The following is a 12,548-nucleotide window of genomic DNA, read 5'->3' on the forward strand; positions in this document are numbered from 1 at the left end:
ATCTACGAAAATGCCATTAACCTTTTTTTTTTTCGAAAATGGCTTCTTTACTGTCTCAACCTCATTTTCTTCAAGTATTTACAATATTGCCACTACCATGAATAGTGGGAACAACCTTGTACGAACTGTTTTGAGCTTTTAATGCCCTTTAATGCACGTAAATCTTTTTACACTCTCTCTGTTTCAATTGTTATAAACTAAAAACAACATTTCTTTCACTTTCTCTCCATATTCATCCAAACAACTGAAGCTTTTGATTCAAAATATGGTCGATGGTTGACAGAGCCAACTTTCTTTCGTTTTGACTTACGGTTGCTTTCGTTTGAGGTTCTGAGTGGTTGGAGAAGACCATGTGTGCAAACGAAGTCATCTCACCTAGTTTAAAGTACGAATTTGAATTTTTTTTCAAAATCTGTTCGCGTAGAAGACTTACAAGTAAGTCATCTGTATGTAGAAGACTTACTGATGAGTCTTCTGGTCAAACGGACGACTTAAACTAAGTCGTCCAGCTTTGTTTGTTGAAAAAAAATACTCCAGACGACTTATATATAAGTCGTCTACGAGAAACATGCTAGTTTTGCATTTGACCGAATCGTGTCAGATCTTTGACTATTTCTGGACGACTTATAATTCAGTCGTCTCTGGGAAAGTTAAAATTTCAATATTTTATTAAACTAGACGACTTACGTGTAAGTCGTCTTAGGTTAGTTTTGTAGTTGAAAAATAAAACTTCATAATTTAACTTTTACCAGACGACATAATATAAAGTCGTCCCGTCAGAAGACTTAATTTAAAGTCGTCCGGGGAAAGCAAAGTCATCCAGAATTTTTCCCAATTAAGTCGTCCAAACCTTGCTTATCCCGGACGACCTTAAATTAAGTCGTCTAGCTGGACGACTTTTAGTTAAGTCGTCTGGAGAAAGTTAAATTTCAAGTTTTATTTTTCAATTACAAAACTAACCTAGGACGGCTTACACGTAAGTCGTCTAGTTTGAATAAAATATTGAAATTTTTACTTTCCAGAGACGACTGAATTATAAGTCGTCCAGAAATAGTCAAAGATCTGACACGATTCGGTCAAATGCAAAACTAGCCCGTTTTTCGTAGACGACTTATATATAAGTCGTCTGAAATTTTTTTTTAACAAACAATACCGGACGACTTAGAATTAAGTCGTCCCTTTTAATTTTCAATTGCAAAAGTGACATCTTTAGACGACTTACCTTTAAGTCTTCTGGACGACTTAAATCTAAGTCGTCTGCGATAATGTTTATTGAACTTCTTCATTTTCTCTATGTTTACTAATGTGTTTTATTTTGAATATTTGCAGATGATTTTTAAGTTACATGCAATGTATGGAAATGGTTGTTGAGAGATTTCCGTTGGGATTTTGTGGTTGATGATCTCAAAGGAGCAAGATTGTTTTTATTGAATGAAGATTCAACACATGCTGAACTTGTTGCAATGGCTCAAGAAGATTATAACCTGGACATGAGATCAGTGACTGTGGAGATTAGCTACTCATTACCAGAAGAAATGATGATGACTCCAGGCAGTCCTCCCATTCATGTTACAAGTGATAGACAAGTTCGAAACTTGCTCGAGATACTCAAGACGCATAGAGTATCTTTGTGTATCAAGCCGCAGCAAGGTGGAAACGGTTTCAGAGAAAAGAGAAGAAGCTGGTGAATGGGAAGAAGATGTTGGTGATAATGATGAAGCTGGTGAATGGGAAGAAGATGTTGGTGATAATGATGAGGCTGATGAATGTTTTGAAGATGTTGGTGATAATGAGTCAGTTGAAGATGAAAATCAAGATGGGGAGGAGGAAAATGGGGAGGAGGAAAATGGGGAGGAGGATGCTGATAACACTATTGTTGGTGAAACGGATCAGAATGGTGGGGATTACAGTCTTTATGGAAAGGTTCTAGATGAGGACGAGGAAGATGATGATAATATTTGTTTTGAAGAAATTGAAAAGACATATGCTAAGACAAATGCTATTGAAGGAGGAAAATCGGATTGTACCAGCATCTATGTCAACCAGAGTTTTGTTAGCAAGGATGCACTGCTTTCAGAGCTGCGGTTGACAGCAGTGAGGGGTAGGTTTTCTTTCAGAATATACAAATCAACAAAAACTCTCCTTGTGGCAATATGTCGGGTTAGCGGTTGTGGATGGAAGATCAGAGCGAGTGTGAAACATGGGCCAAACACGTTTTGGGTAACAAAGTATGTGGAAAAACATTTATGCTCAATTGGAGACCGAATCGCTCAGCGGAGACACTGTACTCCAAAGTATGTTGGTAGTCTTTTCATTGATCATGTTGGGATCATTGATGGGATAACTCCACAACATATCACTGATGCAATGAAGAACATGTTTGGCATGATGCTTGATTACACCACTTCATACAGAGCACTGTTATATGCACAGAAATTGGTGAGAGGATCAGCAGAAGAAGGGTATTCGCGTCTGCCTTCATATCTCGAGCAAATCTCCATTGCAAATCCTGATTCTATCACGGCTATAAACTTGATTCTAAGAAAAGATTTAAGTATCTATTTCTCTCTTTTGGAGCTTCTATCAAAGGTTTTAAGTATCAGAGAAGGGTCATTGTGGTTGATGGAACTCACCTAAGTGGAAAGTATGGAGGTGTTATGTTAGTTGCAGCCGCACAAGATGGCAATTTTCAGATATTCCCATTGGCTTTTGGGATCGTGGATGTTGAAGATGAACCTTCTTGGGAATGGTTTTTCACAAAATTGGCTAGTTGTATATCTCATGACAAGCCTCTGGTGATAGTCTCTGACCGGCACACGGCCATTAAAAGTGCGTGTGAGAAGGTGTTCCTTGGGCAACCCGAGGAATATGTTATTATCACCTTCAAGATAACATTGTCAAAAAGTTTAAAGGGAAACATCTCATGTACTTGGTGAAAGGGGCTGCTTATGCGCACACGGTTTACGATTTTGACCGGTACATGGCTGAGATACGGAGTGCAAACCCGGAACTTGCAACGTATTTGGAGAAGGCCGACGCCAGGTTATGGTCAAGGGTTTATTGTAAGGGGAACATGTTCAACATAAAAACAAGCAACATCGCTGAATCTATTAATTCCGCACTGAAGCGAGCAAGAGGATTTCCGATTCCGTTCCTGCTGGAGTTCATAAGGCAGAAGTTAGGAAAATGGTATTGGAAAAGGAGACAAGATGCTTTGAGTCTCCCAACTGAACATAGTCGGGGTGTTGAATACTTGCTTGCTGTTCGATCAGAGATAGCGGATACGATGACGGTCGAACCAATTGATGGATGGCGTTTCTTTGTCAAAGGTGGCAAAATGGACTGTGTGGTTGATTTGGAACATGTAAAGTGTGATTGTGGTGTCTATGGAGTGGAGAAAATACCTTGCTCTCATGCTATAGCAGCTGGAACACATGCTGGTGTGCATATCGACACACTTGTATGTCCACTTTACTCAAAGAATCATCTATATGCAGGATACTCAGAGAATATATATCCTATCGTGTCACAACATATTGAGGAACGAGAATGCTTTCCTCCAAACGTAAAGCGTGGTCTGGGGAGACAGAAGAAATCAAGATGGCAATCTTGGTTGAAGCTATCTAGGATGAGAGGACACAAACCCAGGAAGAAACACAGGGCACGGAGATGCTCAAACTGCAAGGAAACTGGCCATACGAAACCACAATGTACACAACCAGTTGACTAGTTGTCCAGACGACCTAAATTTAAGTCGTCCAGTCTTGATTACCCGTCCAGACGACTAATTTCTAAGTCGTCCAGTGTTTCGTCTACCTTCTACGAAGTCGTCTAGTGTATTAGACTACCTTCTACTATCCCTTCAAGTGTATTTTTTTTAGACGACCTTTTACGAAGTCGTCCAGTGTATTTAAGTCGTCCAGTGTTTAGACTACCTTCTACTATCCCTTCAAGTGTATTTTTTTAGACGACCTTTTACGAAGTCGTCCAGTGTATTTTATTTTTAGACTACCTTATTTGTAAGTCGTCCAAACCTTCCAGACGACTTATTTGTAAGTCGTCCAGCTGGAAAACCTTCTAGACGACTTATTTGTAAGTCGTCCAGCTGGAAAACCTTCCAGACGACTTATTTGTAAGTCGTCCAGCTGGAAAACCTTACACAAGTTAGAAAATCTATACAAGTTAGAAAATCAAATAAATCATACATGCCCACAAACATACAAATAGATTTGTGTATACAAATAGTTCAAATATACAAATAGATTTGTGTATACAAATAGTTCAAATTTACAAATAGATTTGTGTATCTATACAAGTTAAAAAATCTATACAAGTTAGATTTGTGTATCTAATCATACATGCCCACAAACATACCACCATCCTCATTATCTTTCAGATGCTGATCAACAAGCTCCGTCCATATAACCACAGCCATATTATCCCTCATAGTCTTCGCATTGGACCTAGCAAAGTCTTTAAGGCTAAAGGGGACCCCAAGAGCATGACATTCAATGTACTTTGCAGCGTACACGCCACAATCACCATTGTTGGCCGTGGGTACATCTTTCAGCAGTCTCTCATATGTGTATCGCTCCAACCCATGCATCTGGTCTCCGCACTCCACAATCAGATAAGGGACCATCTCGAGAAAAGGCTCCATTATCTCATCCCATCTTTCTGGTATGGTAGTTGAAGGTATGTTGTCCCAGACGACTATGTGCCTCTTAGGGATCGATATCCAAATAGCAACCCAATGTTTGTTGTCCAAGTTCAGTGGCGCATAGATATCATCAATGTCCTCCCCCACTTCTTGTTTGATTGGCAAAATGAAGGCATTGATCCGTCATACAAACTCGCCGCCCCACTAGGTAGCATTTTTCCTAAACCATTGTGATCAGACGACGATGCTTTGAAGAACAGATATTGTTCTCTCCAAGACTGGGTAAAGTTGTGATCCAGGAAGCACATTCGCTTGCTCCGGAAACATTGTGGGTTCTTCTTATACCTCTGCCTCAGCACATTCATCCAAGCATCTATATGCTGCATATAAAATAATACAAGTTAGAACCTTCCAGACGACTTATATATTTACAAGTTACCAGACGACTTAAAGATAAGCAGAAGATTTACTACGTCTTCCAGCCATGCTTTGGGTGTCCGGAGTTTTTGATACCACCAAATTGGTGATGTACGTGGTTTGTCCTCTTGCTTAGTGAAATAATCACTGCAAACAAAAAAGCAATCAGTTTTGGTAGACTAAATCAAGCTATTATGGGTAAAGCAATCACTTACGGATCAGTTTTCAACCAATCAGCGAGCTCCTTCATCTTAGGTATGTTTAGTGTGGGAAATGGATTATACTTTCCCACTCTAAGGAGTTTCCTTCTCTCTGCCGTATAAGGAGATATCTGCGTGGGAGCAGGTTTCTTCGTTCGTTCACTCCTTGCACGCACAGAAGCAGTGGGAGCTGTTTTGTCCAATACAACCAGGCTCGGTTCTGAAACTGGAACGCTTGGATCGGTGGAAGCAAAGCTCGGTTGTTGATCGTTGGAAGCGAAGCTCGGTTGGTCAGTGGAAGTGAGAGGAACAATCTCTTTGGAGTGACACCATCTGCTTTATCCTCCGGCAAGATCTTATATACCGAGATCGCCTCATCTGCTGTATCCTCCGGCAACAATCTCTGCAATAAAAGTTGCAAGTTAACCCTGGACGACTTAAATAAAAGTTGTCTGGACGACTAGTTGACCCTGGACGACTTAAATAAAAGTTGTCTGGACGACTAGTTGACCCTGGACGACTAGTTGACCCTGGACGACTTAAATAAAAGTTGTCTGGACAACTAGAAGACCCTGGACGACTTAAATAAAAGTTGTCTGGACAACTAGAAGACCCTGGACGACTTAATTCTGTTGGGAAAGGATTTGATACTAACCTCTTTGGGCAGAGGAGAAGGCTGTTTCTTTTGAGGAGAAGGCTTTGCCTTTTGAGGAGTAGGCTGTTCGTTTGAGGAGCAGGCTGTTTAGTTTGAGGAGCAGGCTGTTTCGTTTGAGGAGTAGGCTTTGCCTTTTGAGGAGTAGGCTTTGCCTTTTGATGAGCAGGCTGTCTGGTGGGAGGAGTAGGATGATTGGTTTGAAGTGTAGGCTGATCCTTTTGAGGAGTAGTCTGTTTGTTACTAATCCCGGTTTCTGGGGCTTGAGGGGTAAGCTGTTTGTTACTAACCCCGGTTTCTGGGGCTTGAAGGGTAGCCTGATTGGTGACACCAACCTTCTTCTCCACAGCTTCCAATCTATCGGACATCTTCCTAATCTCCCTGTGCACTTCTTAAACCCATCTTTCATCATGTCACCTAAGCCACTTATTAAGTCCTTGAACATATTTTCTAACTCCTCTCTGGTCACCCAACTAGCCTCTTCTCTAGCCTCTTCTGTAGCCTCTTCTCTAGCCTCTGTAGGAGCCTCTTGTCTAGCCTCTTTAGGAGCCTCTTTAGGAGCCTCTTTACGAGCTTTCTTCCGAGGTCTCTGATTGTCTTCCTCCACCTCCTCCACAACCATCTCTTTGGCTATTTTCGATGGAGTCACAAACTTAGGTTTTGTACCAGTGACTTCCCAGCAATCCATGGTCCACTTCCACGGTCTCCAATCATACATGACTTTAATGATGTTCTCCGCGGACACGTCCTCAACCTCAGAGTCCCATTTTGGCCACATTTCACTAATGTCCTTCTCAACAAAGTTGATCACGCGGATCTGCAATAAATAGAAGAAGAATTGAGTTAGATATTTGAAACAAAATACTAAATAGACGACTTAATTATAAGTCGTCTACTAAGTCGTCCAGCTGGACGACCTTCCAGACGACTTATAATAAGTCGTCTACTAAGTCTTCCAGCTGGACGACCTTCCAGACGACTTATAATAAGTCGTCTACTAAGTCGTCCAGCTGGAAGACTTTCCAGACAACTTAATTAAGTGAAGATGGAAAGGTACCTGACTCAAGATAGCAGCTTTCATGAATATGCGGCCTCTGCTGCCCTCGTAAGCCAGAATCGGTGGAGACGGACTGTTTGCTCTGGGTAGACCAATACTAGCACCCAATCCCGGAATAGCTGTGTACGCCCAGACCTGAAGAACTTGTATAAACCCATCCACGGTGTAACAGCCAGTAATATCTTTGTTCCACAAAGAGTCCATCAGCACCTTAAACGCGACTCTCCCCCATGGATAATTCTCAAACCTTTCTAAATCCATCACTAGCCTTGCCAGAGTAGCTCGTGTAGCGCTTGAGAACTTTCTCCCTTCAATGAATCCAGTGAAGATGGAAAGGTACGCGAGTCGCTTGCGATCTTCCCTGGACCAATCCCCGCATCTCTTCAGTGCTGCTATTATCTGATCAGTAGTTGGCCCAGCTTCCCGATGAACTCCCATCATCTCCCAGAAAGAAACCATCTGTGGGGTAACTTCACATTCTGGTGTCTCAAGGTCCTCGATGTACTCGCAGTTTAGACAGTGATGTTTTCAAACTCTAACAGTGAAAACCTCGCAGGTTCTGGACCAACGAGACACCACATCTCGTACTTCTTCTTAATGTCCAGCTTTAAACCGAGCAAGTAGTGAACCAGCCTTGAAGCCCAACCAAATCCCTGCTCCTTGAACTTGATGAAAACTCCCAATCTCGACTCCTTGAGCTCTTCAAATTCAGCATCAGTGAGAGCTTCCCTAAGAGCAGTATGCAACTTCGTGTTATCCGTATGATACGAAATGCTATTGTGGGGTTCTGGCTCTTCCCCTAATGTGTATAACCTACGGGGGAGTTCTGGAATATCCATCCTTTTTGTCTGCAAAAATCAAAGAGACAACAATAGAAGTCAGAACACAAGCTAAATCAATCACGCCTTAACTGTTACTCCAGACGACTTAGTAGACGACTTAAATATAAACTTAGTACTCGAACTCCTTCTGCGACTAATCAGGTCCGCTTGAAATTTTTCTACTGGACGACTTAGTACGTCCATTTGGAAGACGTGAAACAGTGAGAATGAGTAAATTGAAAGAGACAATGTTTTATGTTCATCTTTTCCACGAGTTTGATGACTTACCGGCGTTAGGGTTTACAGAGAAACGGCGCTACGGTTTACAAAGAAGAAGCGGCGGTGCTAGGGTTTAGAAGAAGCGGCGGCGCTAGGGTTTAGAAGAAGCAGCGGTGCTAGCTAGTGTTTAGAGGAAGCGGCGGTGAGAACGTTGGTGAGCACGGTGGCGAGGGCGACGGTTTGTTCGGAAATAGTGGAAGCGGGGGCGCTAGGGTTTAGAGGAATCGGCGGCGCTAGGGTTAGAAGAAGCTGCGGCGACAACGGTGATAATGAAGTGAGATAGATAGCCGACATTGAGAACGATGGTTGTTCGGAAATAGTGGGAATTCGAATCGCCTTTGATATCGCCGGTGAGAGAGAACTGTTAGGGTTTCTGTTCGCGGAAAATGAAAAAAAAAAAAAAATTCACCTTATATATTGGGTAAATAATCCGGTTAGCTTTAAAAGTAAATTAGTAATTTTAAGGTTTGGTCCGATTTAGACGACTTATTCTGGCTGATAATGTACATCAGACGACCTAATATTTAGTCGTCTGGGAACAGAAGACTAAATATTTAGTCGTCCTATACCCTAAAATGAACCCCTAAACTAAAATGACTAAATTAACTTACTAACCATGTTATAAAATCAAATTATACTTCAATAGTGTTTACTATACACAGAAATGAACACGCCTAGGTAATTTTAAAAATTTTCAAAAACGGTTTTAATGCTTTCCAAAATCTGACCCTAAGAACACATACAATACTACAACATATGTTGATGAAACATAAACTAAAGAATATCATGACTCACTACTTTCACTCATCTGGGCTGAAAATAATTGAAATTTGTTATATATTAATTTATATCTCTTAATACATATGTTAATTACATAATTCCAATTTTTCACTTATCAAAATATTTTTTATAAAAATTTTAAATTATGTTTAAGAATAACTGTCCAGACGACTTAACTTAAAGTCGTCTGTTTACAGACGACTTGCAAGGGGTAGAAACGTAAAAAAAAATCCGTTTTTTTGTTTGTTCACAAGGAGATAGTTGTAATTTCAATAGCCTTTTAAGTTATTTTTGCCTTTGACCCAAGTTGGGGTACTCTTTTGGGTTTGACTCCAAGTTTTGAGTCACAATTGGTAATTCTCCCTAAAAGTTCACACTTCCAAAAGTAAAAAAAGATTACATGGAATATTTTGTATTAACCCGGCAGCCACCTTTATACTTCGCTTTCAAACCATTTTCTCATCATGTTACTTCAAAACCAACATCATTAAAAACATTAATGTTATACCATATATTTTTCGTCGTAGGATTATAATAACACTTCATGCACGAATATAAATATTTATAAAGTAAATATATTGTAATAATTTATTAATAGTTTAATTTTAATTTTGATTATTCTATAATTTATGTAAATCATATCAGTATAATTATAGACATTTTTAGTTTTTATAATTATAAAATATTAATATTCAATAAATATTATAATAATGAATAAACCATTTCAATAATACTAATTAATAATATTATTATTTAACTATAGGTATATTGGTTTATCTAATCAATTTTATGTAATTATTTGAGAAAATATATAAACATAAGGAAATTTTTTTTTTTTTACTTTGGAAATATTTTTATCTTGGTTAAGGTTATGTTTTAAAGGAAATATCTATTTCTCTAAATATCAAAATTATGTTTGTTAACTTTCCTTTTTTATAAAACACATTATATATAAATATATTCTCTTATTTTAAATTCATTTTTTTTAATTTTAAGATGTTTTCAACTATATATGTTAACTAAAAAGGAAATTTCTAATTAACAGAAATTATTAAAAAAAGAAAACCGATTTTAATATAATAATTATATATAATATTTTAATTCAGTAAATGTGTGATTGTAATCAGTCATCATGAGAGTTAACCTGAGCGCAACACATAGGAAACTGACTTGTCAAACTCAAGCTTACATGACAAGACAATACTTAGGATCATTGACTAAAAGCCATGTCAAATAAAAGAATTTTGTCCGCGTACGCTAAGATTTAGCACGAATCAGATATTCGAATTTATGGAAGTATTCGTGGCTCGATCAGTTCAAATAACCAATTGTTCGATCCTATTTGATATGTTGCCATTCAGATATTAGTGTCAGGGATATCTATTTTTTTTTAATTTTTGACGGGATATCCAATTTGATCCATAAAAAAAATAGAAAATAACAAAAGTAAAAAAAATTCAAAATAATAATATTTTACTATAAAAATAAAAAGTTTATTTATTTTCAAAATTCTAATAACTAATATAATAGACTTAGTAAATAAAAATACTATAAAACCTATATAAAATATAATATTTATGTAACTTATATATAATTCTTTAAATATATATATATATATATATGTATATAACAATCAAATACTGTATATGTTCATATATATAGTATTTATGATTTACTACGTAATTTTACTGATAATTTATGTTAGTATTTGCTCTACTTCATAGAGTTATTGATTTTCAAAATTTTAGGTTCAAATAGAATCAAAATTTAGAAATATTTTGCCAAACCCTAGCGCACGGTAGATAATACGACACAAAATTTTAGCTAGTTGCTGAAGCCTTGCACCACAAGAAACATCTCCGACGACCACTACTTCCGAGAACAGAAGTCGTCGACGGCGATAACGGATGTCCCAGTGGTAAGAATGTTTAGAAATTAGAATCAGACCAATGATGATTTCAGATACATGGAAACGTGCACAACTAGCGTGATTTTACCGGTAGAGAAGTATTTTATACAAGGACTTATAACAACATCATATTACTATCACATTACTCAAAAGGGCCAACGTAAACATTCTGAAATGACTATCTCCTGAACGCCATATTTCTTCGATAAGTTTTCAAGGCGCCTTGAACTTGGGTCGTGTCGGAAGCAACTGCGTTTTATTAAGAGACACGTATATATCAGAATAACAAAGACACGAACTTATAAAGAGTACTGATTAATGTTGTGGAGAAGGAAGAAGACACAAGTGTTGTTTACCTGGTAGCAAGAAATGAGGGAGGTGATGAATCCAAAAGCTCCGGTGACACGAGGATTGATCTTCTTTGGATATAACTGAAGAAGACCAGCTGCTACAACAATGTCCATGGCTGATTTGATCAAAGCAAGACTCCTCTCGTTCGATTGTTTAAGCTTAGCACGATACTCCTCATCCTGCATTTTACACAATTACCAACACACGAGTTCAGTTAATAACATAAGACTCTCCCTAGAAACAGAAAGATTGACAAAACATTACTTGATACTTGGTGCCATTCTTAAGCCTCTTCTCGATCTTCTTCATTGATGAAGATAGCCTTCCAATCTCACCAATCTAATAAAAAGATATAATTAGGTGCGGAATAATATGTAAATAAGGAATTATTGTGAAGCAAATAAAAAGACGAACCTCAACTAAAGTAGTACAGACAGATGATCCCATCCAGCAGAAAAGTGATATACGTCCTAGTAACTCAGCTCTCTCTTTGTTCTGTTATGTAAATAAAATAAGAACATTAGATTTCACACAAGAAACCTGAACAAAACTATTCTCTGACCTTATAGATTCCTGATCTCCCAAGCCAGACAATTTGATCCAAGAACAAGAATGTAGACAAAAGTGCGTTCTTGGACTGCAAAATAACAAACACCAAAATCAAACCACGATCGATCCCAGTGTGTCTGAACAGTTCACTTATAGTTTCTGTATAAAAAGGCGAAGCACCTTTCCAAGTAAAACGAGAGGAAGTGGAGTTCCTTTAGGGACAGGACTGATAAGACCATGCAGATCATTAACAAACTGCAAACAATAATAAATAAATAAATAAACAGAGTTTAAAACAGAGCGAGTTACAAAATCAAAAAGAAGAAAGAAATCGAGAAAAAAAAAAGAAAGGAACCTTGAAAAGACGAAAGACTTTCCTGGCTAAGCTAGTGGATTTATCAACGTTTTGAGCAGTACCAGGTTGTCCACCGCTCAAGAACTTGGAACCGTACTGTATAGCTCTGCATAGCTTATCCCTTGCCTCTGCTTTGTTCAGATACATAACCACTAGACCAAGCTCTGCTCTCGATACATCTAATAACGTACCACTCGCCATCTTCTCTCTAGAAAAAAAACACACAAAGAAGAGGCCTTTGAAAAATCTAATGAAAGTGCAGTAAAGTCTCAGCCTTTCAGCCAGCAAAACTCGCAAGTTCTAACAAGTTTGAACCTTAGAGTCGATTTGGATCGAAGAAACAAGACTCATAATCACAAATTCGATTAAAGATACCTTAGGAGATAGTATGAATACGATCTCTGTTTTAAGACTCCTAGAGATGAGGGAACAGAGAGGGACTCTGTTTTGTGGGAGATAGGGCTTGTTCGGCCATCTTCGTTTCTCAATAAGAAAACAAAACGTCGCCGTTTGTTTAA

The 12,548-nt window shown here is 38.3% G+C and overlaps 1 protein-coding gene across 1 annotated transcript; it reads right to left on the reverse strand.

Annotated features, from left to right (window-relative positions):
• Positions 1 to 10,807: 10,807 nt before the first annotated feature.
• On the reverse strand, positions 10,808 to 12,546 carry LOC108833317 (peroxisomal membrane protein 11D). Its single transcript, XM_018606745.2, has 8 exons — positions 12,406 to 12,546; positions 12,031 to 12,238; positions 11,856 to 11,930; positions 11,689 to 11,763; positions 11,541 to 11,621; positions 11,391 to 11,465; positions 11,132 to 11,305; positions 10,808 to 11,024 (listed from the first exon to the last, which is right to left on the reverse strand). The coding sequence occupies exons 2-8, from the start codon at positions 12,229 to 12,231 to the stop codon at positions 10,989 to 10,991; spliced, it is 717 nt and encodes a 238-aa protein (XP_018462247.2). The 5' UTR covers positions 12,232 to 12,238; positions 12,406 to 12,546; the 3' UTR covers positions 10,808 to 10,988.
• Between the last annotated feature and the right edge of the window lie 2 nt (positions 12,547 to 12,548).

This window comes from Raphanus sativus, chromosome 3 (genome assembly GCF_000801105.2).
Source record: "Raphanus sativus cultivar WK10039 chromosome 3, ASM80110v3, whole genome shotgun sequence".
Classification (NCBI taxonomy): domain Eukaryota; kingdom Viridiplantae; phylum Streptophyta; class Magnoliopsida; order Brassicales; family Brassicaceae; genus Raphanus; species Raphanus sativus.

What these genes read in the sequence shown, in the direction of transcription:
- LOC108833317 (XM_018606745.2), bottom strand. Translation starts at nt 12,231, where the DNA reads ATGGCGAGTGGTACGTTATTAGATGTATCGAGAGCAGAGCTTGGTCTA. An exon ending in AAGTCTTTCGTCTTTTCAAG is followed by an intron (nt 11,931 to 12,030) that starts GTTCCTTTCTTT and finishes TATTGTTTGCAG; the next exon opens with TTTGTTAATGATCTGCATGG. An exon ending in CTCTCGTTTTACTTGGAAAG is followed by an intron (nt 11,764 to 11,855) that starts GTGCTTCGCCTT and finishes GTTATTTTGCAG; the next exon opens with TCCAAGAACGCACTTTTGTC.